Source organism: Etheostoma cragini, chromosome 13, assembly GCF_013103735.1.
Source record: "Etheostoma cragini isolate CJK2018 chromosome 13, CSU_Ecrag_1.0, whole genome shotgun sequence".
NCBI classification, from domain to species: domain Eukaryota; kingdom Metazoa; phylum Chordata; class Actinopteri; order Perciformes; family Percidae; genus Etheostoma; species Etheostoma cragini.
Genome location: NC_048419.1, coordinates 17,718,455 through 17,743,189, shown reverse-complemented (window position 1 = coordinate 17,743,189; position 24,735 = coordinate 17,718,455). Strand labels below are relative to the sequence as shown.

General features: G+C 39.1%; 3 protein-coding genes across 15 annotated transcripts in view; 1 reads left to right on the top strand and 2 right to left on the bottom strand.

Annotated features, from left to right (window-relative positions):
* The window catches only part of aff4 (AF4/FMR2 family, member 4), a 35,098-nt gene extending 20,873 nt beyond the window's left edge, over positions 1-14,225 (bottom strand). For 4 of the 12 annotated variants that reach the window (XM_034891091.1, XM_034891099.1, XM_034891096.1 and 1 more), the window contains exon 1: positions 13,905-14,224. Coding sequence is in view for 5 of the 12 variants with exons in the window: in XM_034891088.1 (XP_034746979.1) it covers positions 4,576-4,592 (17 nt within the window). In the remaining 7 variants the exon portion in view is untranslated. Of the gene's footprint in view, positions 1-4,575; positions 4,823-11,090; positions 11,147-13,904 lie in introns of those variants that run through there. The other 8 variants (XM_034891088.1, XM_034891089.1, XM_034891094.1 and 5 more) reach the window with 5 other exon arrangements.
* A 722-nt stretch (positions 14,226-14,947) lies between these two features.
* The window catches only part of hspa4a (heat shock protein 4a), a 28,775-nt gene continuing 18,987 nt past the window's right edge, over positions 14,948-24,735 (top strand). Inside the window, exons 1-2 of one of the 2 annotated variants that reach the window (XM_034891102.1) lie at positions 14,948-14,951; positions 23,056-23,199. In XM_034891102.1, the coding sequence (XP_034746993.1) occupies positions 23,093-23,199 (107 nt within the window). In that variant the 5' untranslated portion in view covers positions 14,948-14,951; positions 23,056-23,092. Of the gene's footprint in view, positions 14,952-22,907; positions 22,938-23,055; positions 23,200-24,735 lie in introns of those variants that run through there. The other variant, XM_034891101.1, reaches the window with a different exon arrangement.
* zcchc10 (zinc finger, CCHC domain containing 10) lies at positions 15,534-21,207 on the bottom strand. Its single transcript, XM_034891103.1, has 4 exons — positions 21,100-21,207; positions 19,679-19,840; positions 19,197-19,238; positions 15,534-16,229 (listed from the first exon to the last, which is right to left on the bottom strand). Exons 1-4 carry the CDS (start codon positions 21,198-21,200, stop codon positions 15,989-15,991), a joined length of 546 nt encoding a protein of 181 aa, XP_034746994.1. The 5' UTR covers positions 21,201-21,207; the 3' UTR covers positions 15,534-15,988.

The following is a 24,735-nucleotide window of genomic DNA, read 5'->3' as shown; positions in this document are numbered from 1 at the left end:
TTTCTGTCAGGGTAAAATATTATAAATAAAGAATGTTTTAAGTAAATAGGTTAGGAATTATTGAACAACTGAAGTGATTTTTTGTAATTAGAGAGGGAAAGTACCGAAAAAAGTACCGTTGGGTATAGGGAACAAAATTTCAGGTGCCGGTATCGTGACTAGTAATGGTTCAGATGTGAAAGGTACCAAACCCTAGAGTTTATTGAGGAGAAACCAACATGACAAAGTACAAAATGTAACTGCTATGTCTGTTGTGCTCGTTGTTTAACAGAAAGCAACTACAGAGCTTTTGAAACTGGAAACAAGCAAATAATCAGCCGGCCGTCACCTCCCAGTTTTGGTTGAAAGCTTCACTGACAACAATGACTTAAAGGCTGTTGACAGAGTGTGATTATACAGCAACCACCCGGCCTCCTCCTAGATTATAAACAACACACAAGGGTGTTTTCAATCTTTATGTGTGTATGAATGAAAAGATAAAAAGAAGCAAAGAGGAAACCGTTTTTATAACAGGGAACAAACACTACACACAGCAAAGTTTAAGAAGACGTGAAAAGGCAGACAAACTAGGCTACATATAAGATTATCAGTCTTAATAGTAATTTTCCAACCAATGTCTTCCCAAAGACAGAGCCTGTTTCACTTTATCGACAACACCCAACTTTGAGTATTGATTCATTAAAGGGCAATGTGATTTACACACTATAGCTAGGTTACATCAAACCAAAGTTCAGGAAGCGACCAAGGTCACTCAGAACTGTTGTGACCACCAATTACACCAGTTTAATCCGCAGTGGTGTAAAGAAAAGAAGAAAACATTGTTTAGGCTATCCCTAATTCAAACTATCAACAACCAACTGTTATCATCTCTGGTCTTTATTTTCAGCATAGCTAAGAGAGTTTAGATGACACATTGTCTTAAATTAAACACACACTGTTAGAGTAAAATGGCACAATAACAAACTTGCTACAAGTGATCTCCATTTACAGACAACAATTATCTAGTACAGCTGACAGAGTGGAAGATTTACTCCAGCCACATCCTAGTAAATTCAGCTTGATGTTAGTTATTTTTGCCTATTCTACCGCCCAGCTGATACGTACCAAGTATCATTTGAAGGTCTTTCATGCTACAAATGTTGTCAGTGGTACAACTAAAAAAAAACATTGTTTCATGGCCGGGACATGAAAGTCACTACAACTCCGCTGGTAAGATAAATAGACAAACAACACGATAATGCACCAGGGCTGCATTTAGTATGCTGGTACTACATGTATTTGTTAAGAAGCCTGTCAATGCCAGTTTTGGAGAGGGGCTGAATGTGTGAATGGGCAACTGTAATCACAGTGTTGAATGGTCAAAAGCCCCAGAATCCTTTGTATATACAGCTCATGTCCATTCTGCCAACTAATTGGCCCAATCTATTGGTTTTTATTAGGTGAACAGGGGGTTACACCCTGTCATAGAGGAGCAAAGCACTTTCAGGCAGAAATTCAAACAGAAGACTTGTTTATCTGCTAATAGTTTCAACAATACTGGAGCATACATGTTCGTATTTAAGCCAACACCAGCAAAGAACCTTCTAGTCCTCTTTATGGAGGACAAAGTCAGCATGCTTTTGGTTTTGAATAAATATCATAGTACATTAAGTACCTGAAAAGAAAAAAAATGTAAAAAATTTGGTGACGTGATGTGACTGTGTGAATATGGATTAAGCCTCGGAGCACAACCGGTTTTTAAGTTGGCATTAAACCAGCCTAAAAACTTCAACAAGGTATACGGAGAAGCATGCCCAAACCCCAGTTAAACAATGCGTGTTTCCCAGTTTTTGTTTTTTAGGAAATCATGTGACTTTAAGGATGAGTAAATATGTATAGTCTTATAGACAACAATGAGATATGTCTATGAACTTTGTATAAGAATCAAGAACTTGTCAAGTAACATGTTTGCCATTTCAACTTACTGATTACTGAAAATCTTTGATCCAACTTCTTTGGTCATTTTTTATGCCTTCATTTTTATAGGATAGCTGAAGACAGGCAAGGGGAGAGAGGGGGAATGACATGCAGCAAAGGGTAGCTGTCAAACCCGCGGCCACTGCATCAAGGGTTAAACCTCTATACATATGGTCGTGCGCCCTACCAGGTGAGCTAACCAGGCGCCCAACCAACTGTACTTTTGGCTGCATCGTGGGTTTCGCCAAGTGTAAACACACGTGTACTGTGTCCAATACAGTGGATAGAAGCTACTGTGTGCTAAGAGAACAGGGACAGAGAAAAAAAAAAAAAAAAATCACTGCACAAAAATCTTATGCAGAGGAGAAAGTCTGCCTAACATGACAAAGCAACTACTACAGCATTATAGAGGGGATATCCCAGTCATATTGCCCTAGAACCAGTTAATGCTAGATGCCACACTGCATTAGTTGGCATTAAAGGAATCGGACTGGCCGTGGCGTTCCACAAGGCTCAGTGTTTGGACCAATTCTATTCTCCTAATATATGCTTCCTCTAGGCAATATAATTAGGAAACACTCAATTAACTTTAATTCTTATGCGGAAGAGACCCAATTATATTTATCAATCAAGCCAGACAAAACCAGTCAGCGAGCTAAACTTCAAGCAAGCATAAATTATATTAAGTCTTGGATGACCTACAATATTCTGATGTTAAACTCAGACAAAACTGAAGTTATTGTGCTAGGCCCTAAAAACCTCCAAACCTCATTATCTAGGGATATAGCTACTCTGGATGGTATTGCCCTGGCCTCCAGCAATACTGAGTTATTTTTGATCAGGATATATCCTTTAACGCCAATCTAAAACAAAACTCAAGAACAGACTTTTTTCATTTTCGTAACATTGCCAAAATTAGGACCATCCTTTCTCTAAATGATGCTGAAAAACTAGTCCATACATTTGTTACTTCCAGGCTGGACTAATGTAATTTCTTATTATCATGATACTCAAATAAGTCCCTTAAGACTCTCCAGCTGATCCAGAATGCTGCAGCGCGTGTTCTGACAAGAACTAAGAAAAGAGATCATATTTCTCCTGTATTAGCTTCTCTGCAGTGGCTTCCAGTAAAATCCAGGATTGAATTTAAAATCCATCTCCTGACCTACAAAGCTCTATATGGCAAAGCGCCATCTTATCTTGAAGATCTTATAGTATCTTATTGTCCCACTAGAGCAATGCACGCCCAGAATTAAGAGTTACTTGTGGTTCCTAGAGGCTCTAAAAGTAGAATGGGAGCCAGAGCAGTCAACTATCAGGCTCCTCTCCTGTGGAATCAGCTTCTGGTCTCGGTTTGGGGGACACCGTCACCACATTTAAGAGTAAACTGAAAACTCTCCTCTTTGATAAAGCTTATAGTTATTGAGTGAGGAGTCGTAGAGTTTGCCTAGACCGGCGGGGGAGGGTGTATAATCGCAGACATGGCACCCCTTCTCTTCTCTGCTTCTCTTTATAGTGGTCTGATTAATTTACCATATAAACAATAATATAATAAAACTAGAGGGAGGCAGGGCAGTACAGCCTGATCCAACAGGTGGAGAGTTCTAGCCCGAACAGGCTCCTCTTATTAATTGTTCTCTCTTAGTTACGCTGTAATAGTTTTAGATTGCTGGGGGTCCTTTGACACACTGAGCTCCTCTCTCCTTAATCTCTCCTCTATCATTCCCCGGAGTCCTTATGTTCTTTTTTTCCCTAGCATGTTTCCTTGGATCAGGAAGGCTCGAAAATCATGTTTGCAGCTGTCGCCGTGGTGCTGCTGCACGTCCTACAATGCCCTGTTACATCCTGCTACGCTCTGCGTCGCCCCGCTACACTCTGCTGTGCCTTGTAATGCCGTGCACTGACAAAAATTGTGGGCTTTACAAATAGGACATAAATCACTAACCACAATTTCAGCTGCCATTTAACATATGGCCTTCTGGAAAAACCACACATTAGTGCCCAGTTTGATAAACACCCAGCACATATTTAATTTATATTATAGAGAAAATGAAAAAAAGCACAGATCATAAATGAGCCTTTGTCTGATTTTTTTTGCCTATCCTGAATCTGAGGCCCAGCCACTACAGTTGATCAGTTGCCAACATAGTAAGGTAGGCAATGCAGATTATTTGAAAATAAGGACAGAATTTGCCTAAGCATATCACTTTTTACACAACATGAATTTAAATGGCAGTCATCATTATCAACGTGTGGTGACCAGCTACGTGTATTGTAATTGTTCAATGGTGTGCCAGACTGAAAAGGTCAAAGTCTGTAGAGTTGAAGAGGCAGTTCACTCTGTACCTAAATTAATCAGCTCATCTGTTTCTTTCTCACTCACAACATAACAGCCAGGCCACGTCTTTAACACAATCAAACGAAAGAAAAAAAAGGGAAGAATGGTGGAGATCTGAACACCATGAATACAAGTCTGGGATTCTGTGTGACAGCCAGTTAGACCATCCAAAACATTTTAGTCTGACTTGTACAATGTAGTGGAAATTCAGAAATGTGCTTTATTCTTTCCAGACACAAAGAGAAATAAGGAAAGCAGCCAACTTGCCGTGCATTTCTTACCCTGACTGAGAGGCCATGGCCCCAACCACTGAAACATTGGAAAGGAGGGAGGAGGATTCAGAAGTATTCTCGTTATGACTTGTCAGCCAAAATTTCTACGCCAACCTCCTGCATTAAAGACAACCTGGCACTTTTTTCCCTAAATGTATCTTTGGCCGTCCATTTGGAAGAGTGCAACTACAGTTTCTTTACTCGACTCGAAGGTACAGTGTATTTCCTTGGAGTGGTGACAAATCTGACTTAGGGAGGGGAGGTGACTGCTTGTTCTCGGTAGATACCATGTCTGCAAACAGCGGGGGTAGCCACATGCTAGGTGAAGTCGTAGGGAGCCGCAGCTTTTGTTTCTGTCTGTGTAAGTGTTTTGAGGTTAAGGCATGTGTGGAGAACAAGAGTTGAAAAGAGGTTGGGGGTGGGTAAGTGCGTAAGTGCGTAAATGTTAAGACGGAATGTGAGAGAGAAAGATGGGATAAAAAGAGATTTTTGGCATGTCTCCTGTCCACAAGAGTGTGAGACAGTCCTGGTGGCGCCTCTTGTCTTGTTGCTAAGAGCGCTGTGGGCCAATTTTAATCTTCATCTATGAGGAAAAACTGCCCAGCAAAGTGTAGAGGGTTCTATTAATCACAGTAAATTAAAGCATGATAAAGCATAATTATGAATTATTGAAAAGAGGCACTTACTGAGGAACAAGGTTCTGCACCATAGTGACAAGGCATTTGTAATAATAACAATTTATACTTTCTTAATCCCTCGAGAAAAATGTTTAAAAAAATAAAATCTCACCTTAAAGTCTTGACTAAGAGAGGAGAGACAATGATAAAAGACGGCAAAAGGTCTTACCACAGTTTATCACAACTTAAAAATCTAAATTAATAGAGGTAAAACATTTTGTTTTAGTAAAACAAAACATGATAAAAAGAGGTGGTTTAAGAAAAGAGGATAACACTAAAGAAAAAATAAGCATCATCCAAGACGTACTTAGCTATATTAATTTACAAAACAATCCCACAGGCCAATTAGAAGGAAAAATCTACAGGGATGAAGACAGCATTAAGGGAGAAGTGAGAGGGGAATTAAATCTCACCTCTCCCTGAGAATGGAATGATCCACCTCGTCCCATAAAAGGAGATGTTATTTTACACCACAGGGCCTCTCCTCCATGTGATGTCACTGCCCTCAGTAAGGTCCAGCCAATCAGGACCCATCTTCCCATCAACAACCTCCCTCCCTCCCCCACCATGCCCTAGCACAGGGCAAAGCACCAGTGCAGCCTGTTAAAGAGACAGTGCGCCGTTTCCGGCGCGCAGGTTGTAACAAAAGGGAAGGCATTTTTATCAGCTATACATGAAGATTACTATTATATGCAAAAGTTTTTAAAATGTACCTTAAATTGTGATTCTGTTTCCCTCCCCCATTGTGCTGCTACTTTATGTAAACTATCTTGTTGCATATCTGTCAGTTCTGGGAGAAGAGTTCCTTGTTCTGCTGCTCATCCTGCATTGTCCCCTTTTTCTCATATCAGTTTTCTCTAAGCAGAGCAGGTTTTGTATATCTAGATTATCATTAAAACCGTCTAGGCAAATTATGTAATTTGTGACTATACAAATAAGAACTCACTTGTGTAAACATGACCACATTTTAGCAGTTTGGCTTAGGCAAGTACACAAAGTATTTGTTATCATTTCTTCTCATCATATAATTTTTACCTTTATCTTTTAGGGTTAGGGTTAGGGTTAGTTTTATTTTATTTGATCAATCAGGAATTCCGTCGCAATAAAGTACTCAAATATAAAGCGCAAAATAAATAGTTTCCCAAGTAAACAATTTTTTTCTTTAAAGATTACACGTATAATGTGCTGTTTATTGTCACTTGAGGGTTAATGCAAAACAAATTCCATAAAATGATGAAATCCAAATTTGGGAAACCCCATTGACTCAGTTTACAAGCCCTTTGTGACTTTTGTACATTTTGAAATGCATAGCTTTTCTGAAAACTTTACAATTGCACAGAACTAAGGATCTCATGTTTTTGGAAATACCGTACGGTTCTGAATTATTTCAAATATAATACTAAAACACCATTTTTCAGCACATCAATTATATATGCCATTTCTTTTTATAAATAGAAGCAGGCTACTTGGTTGATTTAATCAACAACAAATCTCATTACGTAGAAAACGCAACTGAGTACCTACAGAGCTTTGTGATCCAACGAAACAGTATTGAGTCTAAAAAAAAGCTCACATCAAGTCATTTTCATGTGAACCTTGGTTCTAAAAAAGATAAAATAAATTCCAACCTTTTAAGTTATTCATGTTTATCCAACCCCCCCCCCCCCCCAACAAAACTGTTACCCTTCATAAACGGTTTCCTGCATTCATACAAAGGCAGTTTGCAAATAGTACTTTATAATGCATCTGAACAACAAGTTCTCAGTAAGAACAGGGTACAGATGGGCAGTCAGTGCCATCTCCCCTAGTGCTTTTGAAGCAAACCTGCTGACAGCAAGCATTCCAAAGGGAGTGTTCATTCAAATGCTGCAAAGCTGCCTGATATAAGCAGCTGTTTGGGGACGAGCGCCGTCAAGAGCATGTGCTGTTTGGACCAGGTCTCTATCAGAAATGGCCACAAAAAAAACAGCAACTTTTGAAAATGCAGTGACTTTAAGTCAACACTTACAAAATCTAATTAATTTCCATAGGAAACACAAATGGTAATATACTTTAGATTGCAAGTGCAAAGACATAATCACACAATAACAGGAGTAATGAATAAGCCTAATTTCCTGTCTTCCTTTTATGTCAAGTGTTTAGCTGATGATATTCGAGGAAAACAACGTCCGAATTAGGATTGAGTATTAAGAAATCTTTAGTTCCTGCTTCAGTTAAAAAAAAGAAAATTTGCAAAGGGAGGGTGGTCGGGTGGAGGATGGATAAAACACAAGACTTTCACCCAGAAGAACGAGGATGGTGTGCTTTTTCTTTTACTGAAGCCAACCCCGTTCTTTTCCTAAACTCAGCTGTAGCTTTTGTCTCATGACAACACGGCAAGTGGCGTGTATGTGATAGCTCAAAATGAGTACAGATAACACGCAACTTGACTTAAGAAAGTTAGCATGTATATTGCAAAATTGACAGTACGGTCCCCGTGTTTTAAACTGCCTATATTTGGAGAAATGTATTTCCTATTTAACTATTCCACACATTTTAATAATGAAACAATGATCTGCACAAAAGGGAGAAATTTAAATGATCATTTAAAATGTATTAACACTACCTTAAAAATGATTACTTTTACCAGTAAGATGCTGTAAAAAGACAAAAAACAGGTGGCATCGTTAGCTCAGACGGTAGAGCAGGCGCGCACACACACACACTTTGATAGGTTTACTCCTCAACACAGCGGCCGGGGGTTTGACTCCGACCTGCTGCATTTATTCCCCCTCTCGCTCCCCTTTCATGTCTTCATCTGTCCTATGGGAATAAAGGGCCTAAAATGCCCAAAAATATAACCCTAAAATACGACACTTTATTCAAGTCCGTTTTTTTCCCCCGACAACAGCCGTGACCAGTGGTGGTTTGTGTCTTTTAGCTCATAGCTTTAGCGGGAAACTGTTGTACTAGTCCCAGTGTTAGAATCTTCTACAGTGAAATACAGTCACACTACAGCTGTCAGCATTTTAACCATGTTTTATCCAGTGACTACCGTAGTGAACGGTAGGACAACAAATCTGAATCCAAGTGGTCGTTTGTTGTTGGACTTCTGTGCTATTCATGGATTGTCTATAACAAACACCATGTTCGAACATAGGGATGCTCATAAGTACCTAGTAGCAGAGCACCTTAGACCAAAAGGTCAATTATTGATTTTATAATCGTTTCATCTGATCTGAGGCCATATGTTTTGGACACTCGGTTGAAGAGAGGGGCAAAACTGTCAACTGATCACCATCTGGTGGTGAGTTGGGTCAAGGCATGGAGGAAGGCTCTGGATAGACCTGGTAAGCCCAAACGAGTAGTGCGGGTAAAGTGCGGGAACATCTGGAGGAGGCAACTCACACCTCTGGCGGAGCTTTTGAGCATCCCTGGGGAGGCTGTGGCATTGCACCGGAGTGGACAATGTTCAAAGTTTCCATTGCTGAAGCTGCGGTGGAGAGCTGAGGTCTTAATTGCCTCAAGGGGCAGTAACCCACAAACAACGTGGTGGACACCGGTGACTCCTTCAGTCGGAAGGACAGAGGAAATGCCATGGATGTATAAAGAGAAAGACAGTAGGAACGAGAGGCACAGTAAATTTTGCAAATGTCAACGTTCTAAAGGAGCAGTGACAGGAGGGGTGTTTTATGTTTTATATCTATGTGTATTAGTTTGTGTATTAAGTTCAAATATCTACAATCTTTCTGGCAGTAAGGCAGACTCCGTGTTTAAGCACATTATTATTATGGTTTGAATTTTGATTGGCCATTTCTTAAACACAACAGTAATAGAAGGAGCAATTTTGTGAATGTGTGACAGATGTGTTATTGTAATAGATTATATTGCAAAAATGGCCCATGTCAACCGCTTAAATCAGGCTTCATTATCTTAATTCACTGGTTATTGCTTAATGTCATGTCAATAAACACTTGCCATGTGAAATCCATCTTGGCTTTGTCAAACAGATCCCCCTCAACTTTGGTATATCAGGCTTTTAGTCTGAATCATTGATGCATGAAACCCTGCACATAATAGTCTTTTACTTGCAAAAAACAAATTAACCATTCCTTAGTCAGAAAACTACAACCCAGCTGAAATATGACTATTAAAACAGAAGACACCATTCAACTTAAACAGACCAACATCCAGTCATTGCTATTTGTCACGTGATAAAAAGAAAAGTCCAACCCTATTGAGTCATCATAGGGATTTAAGTTGCAATCTTATTCCTCAGAGAGCAGTCTTGGATCAATTTGACACTGGAGTATCTGCCTGTCTACAAATAGAAACATGTTAACATATAGCGTACTACTCTCATCCTCTAAATAAACCTACGCACTCAGCAGAGCATGAGCTTTGGTACATGCTGTGGCCAATTGTGAGCGTGAATGAAGAGACCAGTTGATGAAAGATTAAATAGTATGATTCATAAACTAGGGTCTTGTGCAGGTTCCTGTGCAGAGGTCTAGGTTAGCAATACTTGTTTATTTTTAATCACTTACTACAAAAAGTTGTATCTATGTATCAGACAAATCAATACTGTTTTATGTTCTCCTTTGAACTCTTATGGATCCACCTCACTAACTGGGATTTTTACTGTTTATGTTTCTGATCCATATTTCATTGCCTGCAGAGCACTTACCCTGCTGTGGAAAATGTCATGCCATTGAATTCCATTGCCTTTATCAGAATTTTTACTGTTACACTATTCCAAGACTGATGGTATAATTCCCAGACCAATGTTATAGTGCAGTATCTCACAGCAAAGATGTGTGAAAATAAAAGGGCCTTAATGAGCTTCACCTCCACTGGACTCTATAACCACACGAGAGCTTAACTCACATCCTAGAGAATAAAAGCTGAAGAACACGTGTATCAGGTCAGGACACAGTGAGTAGTATATTTTTCTGCTGTGTGAGCAACAGTACTGGGGGATAAAAAAAGAGCTACTGATTTCTGATTAGATTTGGGCTAATTAAACTGGCAGATTCTGGAAGAACCTTCAAACGACTTACTTTCAACAAGCTTCTAATTTTAAAAGGAAATACGATTTGATTCTAAACATATAGGTCTTAGCTGAAGACACAATTAGCTCTTGCTTTGGGTAGGGTTAACGAAAAGGATATAACTGCCTAAATGCAGTAGCATCTGCACATAAACAAACCAGATGATTGCTAGGATTCCTTTTTGATTTTGCATATGAAATTCATTTCAATAACCAAAAGGGAGATGGAGGTGATAAAGAAATGTTGTAAAGCATGTGATTAATTCGGACAACGACCACTCTGTTTTGAGAGGGCAGCCCGACAATCCTGTACAATTACTTGTTGTCCTAGTCTGGAACTAGGTATTTCTCCTTTTCTGAAAAACCACACTGTACTACTAATACTACTACTGCAATATACAATAGATGTGTCACAGCCAAAGAAAACATGCACCCACTCCTCTGTCTGGAATGGACAAAAAAATCACACAACATCTCAACAGAACATTTGCACGATGTGCCCTTAGCTTGGCTACAGAGGAAACTGTTATACTGAAGCCACAGAGCAAAACCTAAACAGGAAGTGAAGAGAATTTCAGTGAGCTGCGTCACAGGGAGCAAAAACATTTTTCTGCTATGATTCACTGACCACGTTTACATGGACCACATTAGTTTGAATATGGACTTTTGTTACAAACACTAAAACAGTATTTCAATTTAGGTTGTTTACTTTGGTTTCTTAAAAGAAACTGACATTAGTAGTTACCTAAATGTAGGCAGACACATGTCTCATGTTGGCTAGGTGCTTCTGTGCTAACCCTAACCAAAAATGTCATCACCTGGGTCATGTGATCTTGCAGTCACATGCTTCTGCCTCATCTCTCTGTTCAACGTCGTAAAAAAACAGGATGCAACATGATCTTTTGTTTTAATAGTTTAAAACGACATGCATCTGAAACGCTAAAGTTTAGGGTTGTATACCAACCTAATCCCGTCTCTACTACCGAGGAATTTGTTCACGTTAAATCAATCCAGGCCACATTTCTGTAAATTAGAGAGCATCTGGGGGAGATAGAAGTAACTTAAGCCCCATTCCCACATGCACCGCAAACCGAATTTTCTGGACATTACTCGGTGGAGCTGTATGTGAGAACGCAAATACCCGAATCAGTTGGTTCAGACATCAGACAGCTCCTGGATACAAAGACCGTGTAATCTCTGATGGAGCGAATGTGTAAATTGAGCTGCTTACTGTGTGGTGAATTCACAGCCAGCGAGTGGCATAGTGATGACATTTCTATCACGAGCCTCGCCAAAAACGGGGAAACAAAACAAACATCCGAGGGTGAATAAGAAGGGTGATTCATACAATGAGGCAACCAAAACTTTAAAGCCTAACTGATGAAATTAAAGAACTTCTGTCAGTAAGCGCCGATGCCACAATCAGACAAATTCAAGGAGCAGCAAGAGACTCGGTTGTTGAACAAATTGCGAACCAGCAAGGTGACCCCCATGCCTCCTACCCAGTGCCACACCCTGCCTAAACAAGAGCATTTCCATTAAGTGAGAATGTGGCTGGTCTGTGAGTGACATTTTCCTGAGTTCATATGTGAAAACGGCTTTATGATTAAATATTATCATGTGTGATTGGTCCCCTGTCTTGTGTTTGTTTGTGTGTGTGTGTGCGCGCGCGCGTCTGTTTATGTATGTCTGTTTCTGCATGTATTGTTTGTAAGCTGTGGACGTCGCTCTTTCTGTGGCGCTCTTTTTGTGCCACCCCCAATCTTTTCTCTCGGTTTGTTTTGGCCCTGGGACACGTTTTTTGACTGTGGTTTTGTTTGTGATTTTTCTTAAATTTGTAGAATGAAAATAAAAAACATTTGTTCACAAAGAGGAGTGAACAATATCAGATGTTAATGTTATTTTATATTTGGTCATCTCATCCATTCCTGTAGCATAGCCTGATTAATAATCGAAACAGCTCTTACCACATCATTGGTTTCAATTAAAGTTTTCTGAAATATTGCTATCACGTTACACCCTTCATGTAAGTTTAACAAAAGGCATTAAGGTGCCTTTTCCCCCCGCTAAACATGGGAGTCGATTAAAATGGAATATATCGTCAAACAGTAAGTTTGCCATCTGTGTCACAAACTACAGTTTAGTTAAGACGTTTACATGTGCTTTAATAATGAAAATTGTAATATTTAACATGTTTTACACCCATCATGCTTACTCAGACTGAGCTGGTATCCATTAGTGTATTCAGAACTTAAGTTTACTTGGCAATTTCTTTGAGTAATATGCCTGGTCAATACTGCCTGTCTTGAGTCGCTGTCAAAAGGGAAGGGTTGCTGTTTTCTCTTGCTTAAATCATTAAACAAAACAGCAGTATCATCACTCCTGCATGTCCACCTGACTACAAACGTGCTAGCTCACAACTAACATGCCATAAATGAGTTCATGACCTTAGGCCTCCCCCACCCATGATGTGTCAATCAGGAAAACCAAGTTGTTTGCTATGTCCTTGTCATCAAGTGCCAGGTATACCTTACTATAAACATGTAGTAGCGAGATTCCTAATTGTAACTTACTCGCTTGCTTAACTGTGGACTTATGATGCATTTTCTGGCCCTTCCCCCAACTGTGGCACGTAAAATGGCTTCCTAGAAAAGCACATCAGCTGTGCTTTTGCTAGACCAAAGCTAGACATATAAGCTATTTTGTTGCCTTCATATTTAACAGTAACTTTAAATCATTAGGATTATAACTTTAGACAGCTAGGAGTGGCACTTAGAGCCATGCAATTTAATAAATGCAGGCTACGATATGCAGATGCGAACAGGACAAGTAACCAAAAGTTTTTGCTTGTCACTGTTTGAAAACCGAAGACTGTTATGGGCCTAGGATTAGTTAAATTGTCCTTTTTACAGCAGAGAAACGCCAAGCATTAAAAAAATCGTTGTCAATATTTTAACTTTAAGAGTTCATCTAACGTTACAGTTTAATCATGAAGCTGAAGTGGATGAGTGATATGCATAACAAACTACAAGCAGTTTCGGTTTATCGTTTGCACTTAACACATGTCAAATAATTAACGCCGTGTCGAGAACGTATTAAAATTAGCTAGCTGACTAAAGGTATGTTAACCGAGGCAAAACAGAGACAACACAAACATCAGACGTCATGACCTGTTAGCCAACATTGCACGAACAAAAACATGATCACTATCATCACGATATTTGTCTTACTTTTCGAGAACGGGAAGCAACAACACGAATACAAATAACATTTAGCGTTATCATCATTTCATCATTCAATGTTTGCCGTAATTAGAACTGAAAACTAGCTAAAATGTTTTCCGTAATCGGAACTCAAAAGTAGCTCTCGTTTAAATGTCCGCCCGTGGAGCAAAAGCTAACACGCTACCTAGGGCTAGCTAGCTACCTGTATCTACGCTTTAGCATTAACGTTATGTTAGCTAGCCAAATCTACTAGCAGCTAGCGTTTGAGGCTAGGCTAACTGGTAGCTAGCTATGAAACCATTGAAAATTTCAGCGGAAACACAAATTAACATTCTCTCAAAATGTCAGATAACCACTTATTATAGTTAATCACCAAATAACGCATTTTGACATATTCACCATCCTTACCTCTTGTCTTCTTTTTAGGCCCAAACCATTCTAGCTAACGTTATTGGAAAGCTCTTTTCTCTTTGTCTTTTCCAGTTACACGCAAAATGGACCCAGCAAAACGCTGTAACAGCTAAAATACTAAAACCGAATGGGTGGCATCCATCTTTTCCTTAACACGCAAATGCGAATCGAGTGGAAAACGAAATAAATTCATTTTGTTTGTCGTTCATTTTATTATCCCTGAACATAAGTGACTGATAGGTAAGGCTGCTAGCTAAGTTAAGCAGCCAGCAGGTACCACAGATAGGACTGGATGCATGGATGGCAGCAAGCGGTGCTGCCTTCACTTGCTGTAGGGAATATCTAAAGCCAATCCCCTAACCAAGCAAACGTGATAGAAAAGTTCTTTTTTGTAAAAGTTACATGGAAAATAGATACGTTTGGATCACTACGGACGATGGGAAACTTGAAAATAACACGGATTGTAGCTCATGTGGTATATACAACTTGAGAGAATATTTTATTTTGACAGCGGATCAGTGGCGGACCCAGGCTGTCTAAAAGGCAGGGGCAACAAAATAAATAAAAAGGGAACCAGCTGCATGCAGTGTGGCACCGTAGACTGTATACAAGACTAATTATTAAATACTGTGGCACCCGCGAACAGAAAACACACATTTTCTCTACCCGAAGAGCACCCTAAGAATCATGTTTTCTCTAATGGAAGGGCACCTCAAGAGGGCACCTATCATGTTTCCTTTACTGCAAAGGCACCCTTTATCAGGTTTTATACCATAGAGGCATACAAGAGGGCGCATGTCCGGCGTTTTTTCCCCTCAAACGTGGGAATTACCTCATTTTATAAGGTAATTCCCACGTAGTGAATGCAACATTTGTGTGACGCACAGGTTGCAGATTTAATTGTCAGGACGGAAATAAGGAGCGCGTTTAATTGCTCCCTGTCTTATTTCAAATATACAAATGTTCTGATTAATACTTTTGTTCCATGTCTCTTTGTTTATGGTTTTCCGTGGTGCTTAGAGTCTGCCAGCAACATAACGTTTTGTGCTTTAAGGTGCAACAACTCATATTTACGAGTTGCGATGAATAATTAGATTACGGTCTTGGAATTCTTAAGATCTAATTTCTTCAAAATAAACTATTAATAAGCTATTCCCCAAAACGTTTGATAAAGCACATTAAGAAATAGATAATTTAAGCCCACCGCATTAATAATCATTTGTATTTTAAGTTGCTTAAGCTGCACGAATGCTTTGACATTTTGGACAGTTGTATAGACAGCCGCACCCGACTTCATCATATCATCATCACATATTGTCACCATCATCCAGGGTCTAGTAGTTGAAGAGGCAACATAAACTCATGAATGCAAATAAAACATTGCCCAGCACAGTGAGATGCCGTCTTTGAAAACATCCTAATTAGCAAATTAGTTAACAAAAAAAGACAATGCATTTCCATTTTATTCTTAAATGCATCTATGTAAAGACATTGTTTCTCTTTAGCAAAATAAAACCTTTTACAATAGCAAATATGCAAGAACCTCAAAAACACACCAAATTTTATTTTACTGTGGAACAAGCAACTGCAGTTCTAAACCAACATGACCTCACTTCAAACTAATTCAAAATTTAATTAACTTTTATTCTGTATCATTCAAAAAGGTCTCACATCAGTGTCTCTTTTTGTTTCCAGATATGACACGGCTTTATTGAGGTTGTGGGCTGTACAGTTTAAGTTTGACTAAAAATATACTTTTGTATAAAATCACAAATTCAACATGAATAAGCGCATTAGTTTCCTCAGATATTTTGAATTCACATCCTCACTAGAGCTATGAACTTGACAAAATATCACATTAATAAAAGTAACAGGATATGTGTTTTTAATACAGAACAGGACACAATGGCCAAACCAAAATATTCCTTTCTCTCTAATTATTTTGTGTGTTGTACTGTACAAGCAGTTTCAAAGCTCTAAAACGTGTCCTACCATTCCAGCCAACTAAAATGAATTAGGAGGAAAGCTAAAATTTACTTAGGGAAACAAACAAGAAAACCCACTTATTCAAAAATATTTATTTATTTCTTCTTTTTCTTCTTCCTTGGAGGTCCTTGATCTGAATCGCTGCTGCTTTCTGAGTCTGAGCTGTCCGAGGATGAAGAGGAGGAAGAAGAGGAAGTGGAGGAAGAGCTGTCATCGTCGCTGTCACTGCTGCTGTCGCTGTCATCTGAAGAGGAGCTGGAGGAGTCACTGCTGTCTGACGATGAGTCACTTGAGGAGCCATCTGAATCACTGCTGCTGCCGCTACCATCTTTAGCCCTGAGAGAAAGTGGCAGAACACAAAGGAATAACATGAATACACAACAGTGTGAATTGTTATAAAAAAAGGTCCCAAACTGTAGCAGTTACTTACTTAGTAATAAATCCTATTCTGATTCTGTTATTGATTCTGATACTGCCTGTTGTAGTTTCACTACGCAAAGAAGAGAGGATAACAATGCTCTTTTGTCTTGAAAGTAAATTAAATGTCTATGATGTTACAAGTCCCAATCTGCAAGGTATTTGTTTAGTTGTTTTTCTTCTTTGAAGAAAGTGTAATCACACCAAACAAAAAAAAATAAATCATATTAGTCTCGCCCAACAGGGATTCATCAGAGAGTTAGGGAGTGATTAACAGTCATTGATGTAATGTTTGACACACCACTTTCCACAGTCACCACCCTCTGATAGATAGATAGATAGATAGATAAATGTTTATTGAGCCCAAGAAAAACGGGAAATTCTGGTGTTACAGCAGCAAAATCAGTCACAAAGCACAGAATATAAATGAAATACTACGAAAAATATACATACATACAATGTACATGAAATAATATGAGTAAAGTAAAAAGAACAAATATTTGAATATGTACAGGATGGGGAAACAAAAATGTGCAACTGCTTAAATAATATGCTAAAATGTTAAAATGTATGCTAGATGTAAATAAACCAATTGTGCAGGTCCATTAGTGCAGTAGTGTGGTGTCCAAAAGTGTTATCTAGCACCCAGTGATGACATGTTAAAAAGTGTTATTGCTTGTGGTGTACATGATTTTCTGGAGCGGTCCGTGCGGCTCAGAGCATATGCCCCTCCCCCTTTGGGTGGCAGTAGCTCAGTCCATAGGGAGTTCGGTTGGGAACCGGAGGGTCACTGGTTCAAATCCCCGTATGGACCCAAAAAGTTGGGAGCGTGGATTGGTGGCTGGAGAGATGCCAGTTCACCTCCTGGGCACTGCCAGGTGCTCTTGAGCAAGGCACCGTACCCCCCCGACCGCTCAGGGCGCTGGTTCAGCTGGCAGCCCACTCACTCTGACATCTCTCCATGTATAGTGCATGTATAGGTCCTGAGCATGTGTGTGTATTTCAGGCCTGCGTGTGAGTACTAACAAAAAGTGTGTACACAGAGTGTAGTGCAGTAATTTCCCCATTGGGGACTAATAAACAAATTATCTTATTATCTTATCTTAGACCAAGCATGGCCTGGCACACTAAAACAAATAAAGCAACTACATACAACACAACAACCCTAACCTTGTCTACAAAGTCCAAACTGCAATACAGATCTTCAGAGTGAAAATTATTATTTTCTCCCCAAAAATTAAAAAAATCTGTAGAGAAATATAGCGGTCCTGGGCCTATAACATGTTAAAGACCTGTGCTGTAATAATTTTGTGTTATTTTTATAGTCAATAGCCAAAAGTCCAATTTTCAACCTGTTATGATTTAAGTCGGTGTTCTGGGGGAGGTGGCGGCACATGTCCAGGGGAGAAATGTGAGTTAAAGTTGAACAGGTCCTTTGTCATAGCAGAAATCGTTTAATGGCAAACACAGGTGTAGCTTATACCATTATTAATTGCTGCATAGCACTGCAATAACTGCGGGGAACTAAGCCATCGTTAAGGTTATTAGTTCCACCTGGGCTTTCCCTGCTACGCCAAGTCAAAATGTCTGCTGTGAAAACGGCCTACAAAACGGATTCATTTGGGAATTGTAAATACACAAATTAAAAAAATAGTGCCCAGATGCTGGAAGAGCTATCGAGAAGGGTGGGGAGGGGTTTAAAAGTACAGGCTTTTTCTGGAAGACATTCTGAAATGTCAAAAGGTGAAAGAGCAAAGGTGTTAAAAATTAAATGAATGATGGCTGAATTTCATTGAGCTGTTTCAGTTTCACGGGCCTGGTATCGTGCTTGCTGGCTACTGGGGCACAATAAATCAGTAAAACAACAAAAAACGGAGGATAACCAAGCAACTTTTACGTACCACTGTTTATCCTATTATAAAATTGATTAATATCAGCACACTTGACCTTTTTAAGAAATGTACAAACAATTTGTGATTTTTAGAGGCAGACATTGAAAGCACTGGATAAGAGGCTATCACGATTGTAATATGATTCAATAGTAGAATTGTTTAACTGCCGGTCTATAGTCTCGCAATGCTTTTACTTCCGCGACAAACGCGCCTCATTTTGCGTCACTTTGTAACACACGTTTTAATGCTCCCCTCATACTCTGCTTCTGACTAGCCGGTAGTACTTATCTTGGTACTGCACATGTGCGACTCCCAACAAAGATGGAACAGAAGTGAGATGTCTCACTCTGTAGTTAAAACAGAGAGTGCAACAAACGTGATGAGAAGAGGTGCTGCAGCAATGTGAAGTATGACAAAAATGGGGTGTTTTTTGAAAACAAAACAGTCTAAACCTATTCTGGTACAACGTCTGGCATAATAGGAGCATTTTAAAGAAGTGTCTCACAGTCATCAATAGTCTCCACTAGATGGAGCTGTTACCTCACACTTCTATCAACTATTTTCAGATAGACCTCTACAGTTTGGGCCTTGAATCAAGAGCTGAACAGCAATGCTGCAAAGGTCATGCCATCACCCGTCCATAAACACCACTTGATCGCAGTGTCATCCAGACATCCTTTTCTAGGCAGATTCTCACAACAATTCAAACATGAATTTACTCTCACATGGACAATGTCAAAATGGTTCAGACCTTTAGAAATCTTTTTTTTATACAACCGAAAAACTTACCACCAAAAATTTAACAGTAGTGTAAAAGTATACTTAGGCCAAAAGGGAAAAAACAAACTGTTATTGTCTTTTATTTAAATATGTTTAAGTATATTTTATACAAATTGTGCACCACTAGTAATTATTTCACATCAAAATATATATATTGTTGGTAGCCAAAACATATAACACTGTCACACCATGGTTCAATATATATCCTACTTACTTCTTTTTCATTTTCTTCTCATTGGAGCCTTCTGTTCCTGGTCTGTAAAGAGAATGAAAGCAAGAGCCTTAGTGAAAAAAATTGCACTGGATGTATGCATTTTCCATTTCCTTCCGCTTTCTTTGTGTTGGAATTTTAAATTTGGTGGATTTACGAGGACTATTGTTGTATGCTACTCTGATCTCTGCCTGGTAAATTGAGATAGCTACTGTAAAGACTATCTGTTAAATCTGAGTTCATTCTCATGCGCTTGTTTATTTTGCAGCCGCTCTGTGCTGAGTTTAGCACATCCCACACTCACCTAAACACTATTGGGTGCACATGCAACCACAGCATAGCCAGTAAGACAATAAAACATCTCCAGATTCCTTTAACAAGTCTGAAATACTCCTGATTTCACTCCAGTGTTGTAGTAGTATAAACCAGAATCAGCGACAACCTGCCTTTTTGTCACTAGTAGTGCACTGATGGAGAAGCCTTACCCGGTGATGCTGAGGGGTTGGTTTTCATTCTCCTTGAGTTTCTTTTTCATTTCAACTGTTCTTGACGGCCTGTGCACATATTTCCGCTTCCCTGTGCATTCGTAGGTCCAGTGTCCCATCTCCAAACACTTCTGGCAACGCACATGTTGTTTGTTAGCCTCTCTGCACAAAATAAAACAGACAAATCAGAATGAGGATAGACGATGACACAGCTATAAAGAAAAACATTTCAGGGTTGCAGCTAGATTTCCTTGTTATCAGTTTATGGGTCAAAAAAGTACTTTTCGCCAAAGTACAGCTTTAAATCCTTTTGGCAGTGGCATCAGCTCAGTCTGTAGGGACTTGGGTTTGGAACCGGAGGGTCACCATGCAGACCAAGTATGGATTGTGGACTGGTAGCTTGAGAGGTGCCAGTTCACCTCCTGGGCCAGCCAATGTGCCCTTGAGCAACTCACTAAACCCCCCCCCCCCCCCCCCCCCCCCCCAACTGATCGGGGCATCTGTCATGGGCCGCCCCGTCACTTCGACTTCTCTCCATTAGCGCATTTATAGGACCTGGGATAATGTGTGTATTTCGGGCCTGTGTATAATGTGTGTATATCTAACAACAGAGTAAATTACCCTTGCAGGATCAAGAAAGTATGCCTTAAAAGGTAGGATCGTGCACAGACACCACCCATGAGAGAGAGACATCATGGCTTTCAAACGAGCAAAGTCGCAGTTGGTCAAGGCCACCCCACAAGCCTCCACCTTGCCCCCCGCCCACCACCCCAAAAAGCTATTGATTCAGAAAGGGCACGTCTTAAGGAAAGCTCATTGTGGAACTGACTTTAGTGCTGTAATTCTGCATCGAGGCTGAATTTTGGGAAAGGCACTAGATACTACAGATATAAGATACTACAGTATTAGGATACCCCTAAGGTCTAAATAAAAGCATGCAAAGAGCACCATGTAATGAGATCTTTAATCTTCAATCTTTCTTTAAGCTGGTAAAACTGTTGGAAGGTCCTATCCTACGGTCTTGCTGTGAGTTCACAGTGCTAACCATTTGGCCACCATGCTGAACATCACACATGGGATTTATGTCGATATAACAAGTCATAACAAATATTTTAGTCGACACTGTATATCTTACACGCAATTAAAATTGTTACTTGACATATGTTGTACTATTTTTTGTACTACGATTTAAATACTGATACATGTTTGACGACAGAAAACAGTCAATAATCGTTCTGTGTTGTAGAGAAAGACCGCGGCGCATTTGTGCTCTTTTTATCAGTCATGCTGGGTTCGTAATTTACTTCCTACATCTAACACCAAGCACGATGAGGTCAACGTTATTTGTGTTTAAAAGACCGCCATATTCACAAAACGATGAAAACGGGTCAGTTGTATCTAGTTATGTGAATTATACTTACGCCTGCCGTCTAGCTATTATTCTATGCATGGGAGTCGCCATGTTGCAGTTTACTTTTTCTTCTTCATTGATTTCGTACCAGTACCTATTTCCGGCAACCATAAAAAAGGCGAAGTCCCTCCCCTTCCGGTGGACCGCTTGGAAAATAAGTATGCTGTATGGTGAATGGCATACCTGTTATGTTCAATTTATCACCAATAAAGACAGATATTTGTCAACAAAATGTTTTTGTGAACATCAATGACATTCAAAACGGTGATAACTGAAACAGATGTTGTATATGTATGTATATGTACACATGATGCATGTGTATACACATTTGTATTGCAAACAGACCTAAGTACTACACAGATAAGAACATCTGCCTCTGCACTACCAAAGTGAACCTAAAATAACTATAAAATATATAACACACACTGTTCAAACCCACACAATCAACAGACAGAGACGGCATCTTGGAAGTTTGTGATCAATACTGTATGGTGAAGTCACCAAGTGGTGTCCCATTTCATAGGGGTATGTTTTCACCCCTTACCACTACCCCCTTCAAGGGCCAAGGGGTAGGGGTAAGGGCCAAGGGGTAGGGGTAAGACGGGGAAATGGGATTCAGCCTTATTCTTTTGATCCTGTTTGAATTTAATTATTATTGCTTTGATTTCATTACAATGCAAACATGAAAAATCTAACACTATTAATAATAGTAATAATAATAATCTAAATGTTTTCTTTTATTGATTTACATTACAAAAAAATAAATCTTCCTTAAAAGCAGGTATTAAGCATTACTATCTTAATTGAGCATACAAATCATTTTTGTCTCTTGGCTTTAATTACATATTTTCAGATGCTGTGCTGTGCATCTGTGTAAGCAACACAGTGCTCCCACCCACCATTCAACTTTACAACCGCGTGGAGTTACTTTATGTCAGAGGTGCAGGGACATATCATCGTCTCTCAATTAATTCTTTTCCATGGGTTCTTAAAACGTATTCTAATCCCACCAACAAAGCATGTTATAGGCCAATGTTTTATAATTAAAAAAAACAAAAAACGGGTATCTAAAGTGTTGCATATCATTCACATTTTGCTTAATATACAAAGGTGGCTTAAACTCAAATAAACAATTACTTATTGGGGGTGAGAGAGAGAGATGCACAGCATCCACAATTACAATAGAAATTACTAAAAATAATTTTAGCAATGGGTATAATGGAATGATATGGTGAACAGTAGCAATAATAATAGCATGCAGTAATGATAACAGCATATTTTATATTTCAGAATAATATAGAATATTATATTTGGAGAGGAACCACAAGTAACTCCGAATTCCGGGAGTGCAGTGTTTTAGTGGGGTGATAGCCTATTTCGGTGCCTCTGTGTTGCTCACATTGTTGCAAACTACAACAATGTAGAAAAGCATAGCCAATTACAAAAGTTACAAAATTGTGACAATGCAGTGTGTAGCTGTGGTTTGTTCACTCGTGTTTAAACTGTGGTAGGCTTGTATATGACTTCATACTTTCAACGCCCTCGTGCAGCACAGTCTATTTTTGTTTTCCCACCTAGTTGATCCCATCCCAGGCATGATAAAAACAATCAGTCTATAGTTTCTTGATGCAATTTGCATTCATAGTGAATCTTAAACCACGAAATGACAGCTCAATAGTAAGGAATGTAAGGATATTTATCCCAATAAAGAAAGTACTGGAGAACATTTCCACATGGTTCTAGAAAGGTCCAGAGCTATCGACTACACAGATCTCGCGATGACTCCCGGCGCGAAGTCAGTTAGACCACCTTGCTGCTGCAGCCTGCCAACACAGAGCAGAGACACCGGTAATAGTGGTGTGGATTATGACTATAAGTAGCCAGACTTAACAGTGCAACACAACTACTTCACCTGCTTTTTTACATCCGTTTAAAGCTAAACGTTTGTTTTTATTTCTGTAAGTAGAGCTGTAGACAACGAGAAGACAGTCGTATCGCTGAAGATGTCAGTGGTGGGATTTGACTTGGGCTTTCAAAGCTGCTATGTAGCTGTAGCCCGAGCCGGAGGGATCGAGACTGTCGCTAACGAGTACAGCGACAGATGCACACCGTAAGTAACTACAATACAGGTATTATTTCTTGGACTTCTGATGCAAATATTGTGCTGCGCATCGTGGAACCATCTAGAAATAATCCTTAACATTACGTTACAAAGCTCGTTCTCCCACCAACCATGGAACCCCTGTTAGTTAGCTCTCTCGTTAGCTAAGCCTACTGTTTTGAGTTTCTTTAACGGTCTAGCTATGGTTTTGATGACCGTTATTGTATAGTTTGAAAACGTGCTTCTTTTGCCCACGACGAACACGTGCGGGCGGTGTTTTGTCCCTTTCTTAACAATGTTGTTCATGTCTTGAAGGCGAATGCTCCGACCCAACCGGTGTCCCCCGTGCGGCAAACTGTGCGCCTTGCATTATGTTCTTATCGATGACGACAGCAGCCAACCGCTTGTTGGATTCATACAACATATTCTAGAATATTCTAGCAAGTTTTGTTCTAAATATATCACGTTACAGTTTATTTTAACAGTATTTCATGAAAAATAATTTCCATGATTTTAACTATACTAAGCTATACATTTTTTAAAGAATTAAGGTGTTGTTGTGTCGTTGAAGTTTGGCTCATTCGGCCGACACGGCAAATCCTAATTTATTTCAAGTTGTATTGGCGTCGTTTGTAAGGTGTTGTCATGTGTGCATGTGCTATTTAGCTTTGTTAATGAGTTGAGACTATCACTACTTATAACAAATTAGTAGGCTGTAAATCCTGTATTTAAAATGTAATATCTCTTGAGGTGTTGTGTTGTTACCTCATCAGATATTAGGGGTGTACGATTTAGAAAATGTGACAGTTCTATTCTCTATCGATTTTTCATTCGAAAACGTTTCTCGATTTAAAAAAACAAAGATTCACAGAATGTTAATATAGTTACTTTTCGTATGTATGTATGCATGCATGCATGTCTGTCTGTCTGTCTGTCTGTCTGTCTGTCTGTGTATATTCATATCCATATTATTTTTGGGATTTGTTATTTTAACATCCTTTATGATGTGTATATCGTGTGAGATGTCTGGAAGCTACTGGGACCTTGAATTTCCCCTTGGTATCAATCAAGTATCTATCTATCATGTGATTGCAATAGAAATACAATTTCAAAAAAAAAATATAATAATCATAAATATATATGAATTGATTTTTTTGAACTATATGGAAAGATGTTGAATCAGTAGAGGTTGAATTGTGATTCGAATACAAATAGATGTTTTGCACATCCCTATCAGATATATTGTTTTTTTCATTGATTTTAGGTTTTAAAGCCTTGTAGGTTTTGATTGCGATTATGAGAATCAATTCAGGCCTTATATTGAAAAGTAACTTTCATGTTTTCAAGTAGTATTTTTAAACAGATTTGAAAAATAGAAAGAAACTTGCTAATTACAGAAACAAAATAGTGAAGAGTGTTTTAATATTATATCTGTAGTTTTGCCTATTGGTCAAATCAAATATGCAATTTTAATGCATCAGTCTGGCCTCTGGTATGTTGTGATACTGATATATTTCATCAAAATAATATGATCTATTAATCAAA

Coding starts and splice junctions, on each gene's coding strand:
- zcchc10 (XM_034891103.1), bottom strand. CDS start 21,200: ATGGTTGCCGGAAATAGGTACTGGTACGAAATCAATGAAGAAGAAAAA. Junction 19,841..21,099: donor ATAATAGCTAGACGGCAGGC/GTAAGTATAATT, acceptor TATTTTGTGCAG/AGAGGCTAACAAACAACATG. Junction 19,239..19,678: donor CAACCCCTCAGCATCACCGG/GTAAGGCTTCTC, acceptor TTCTCTTTACAG/ACCAGGAACAGAAGGCTCCA.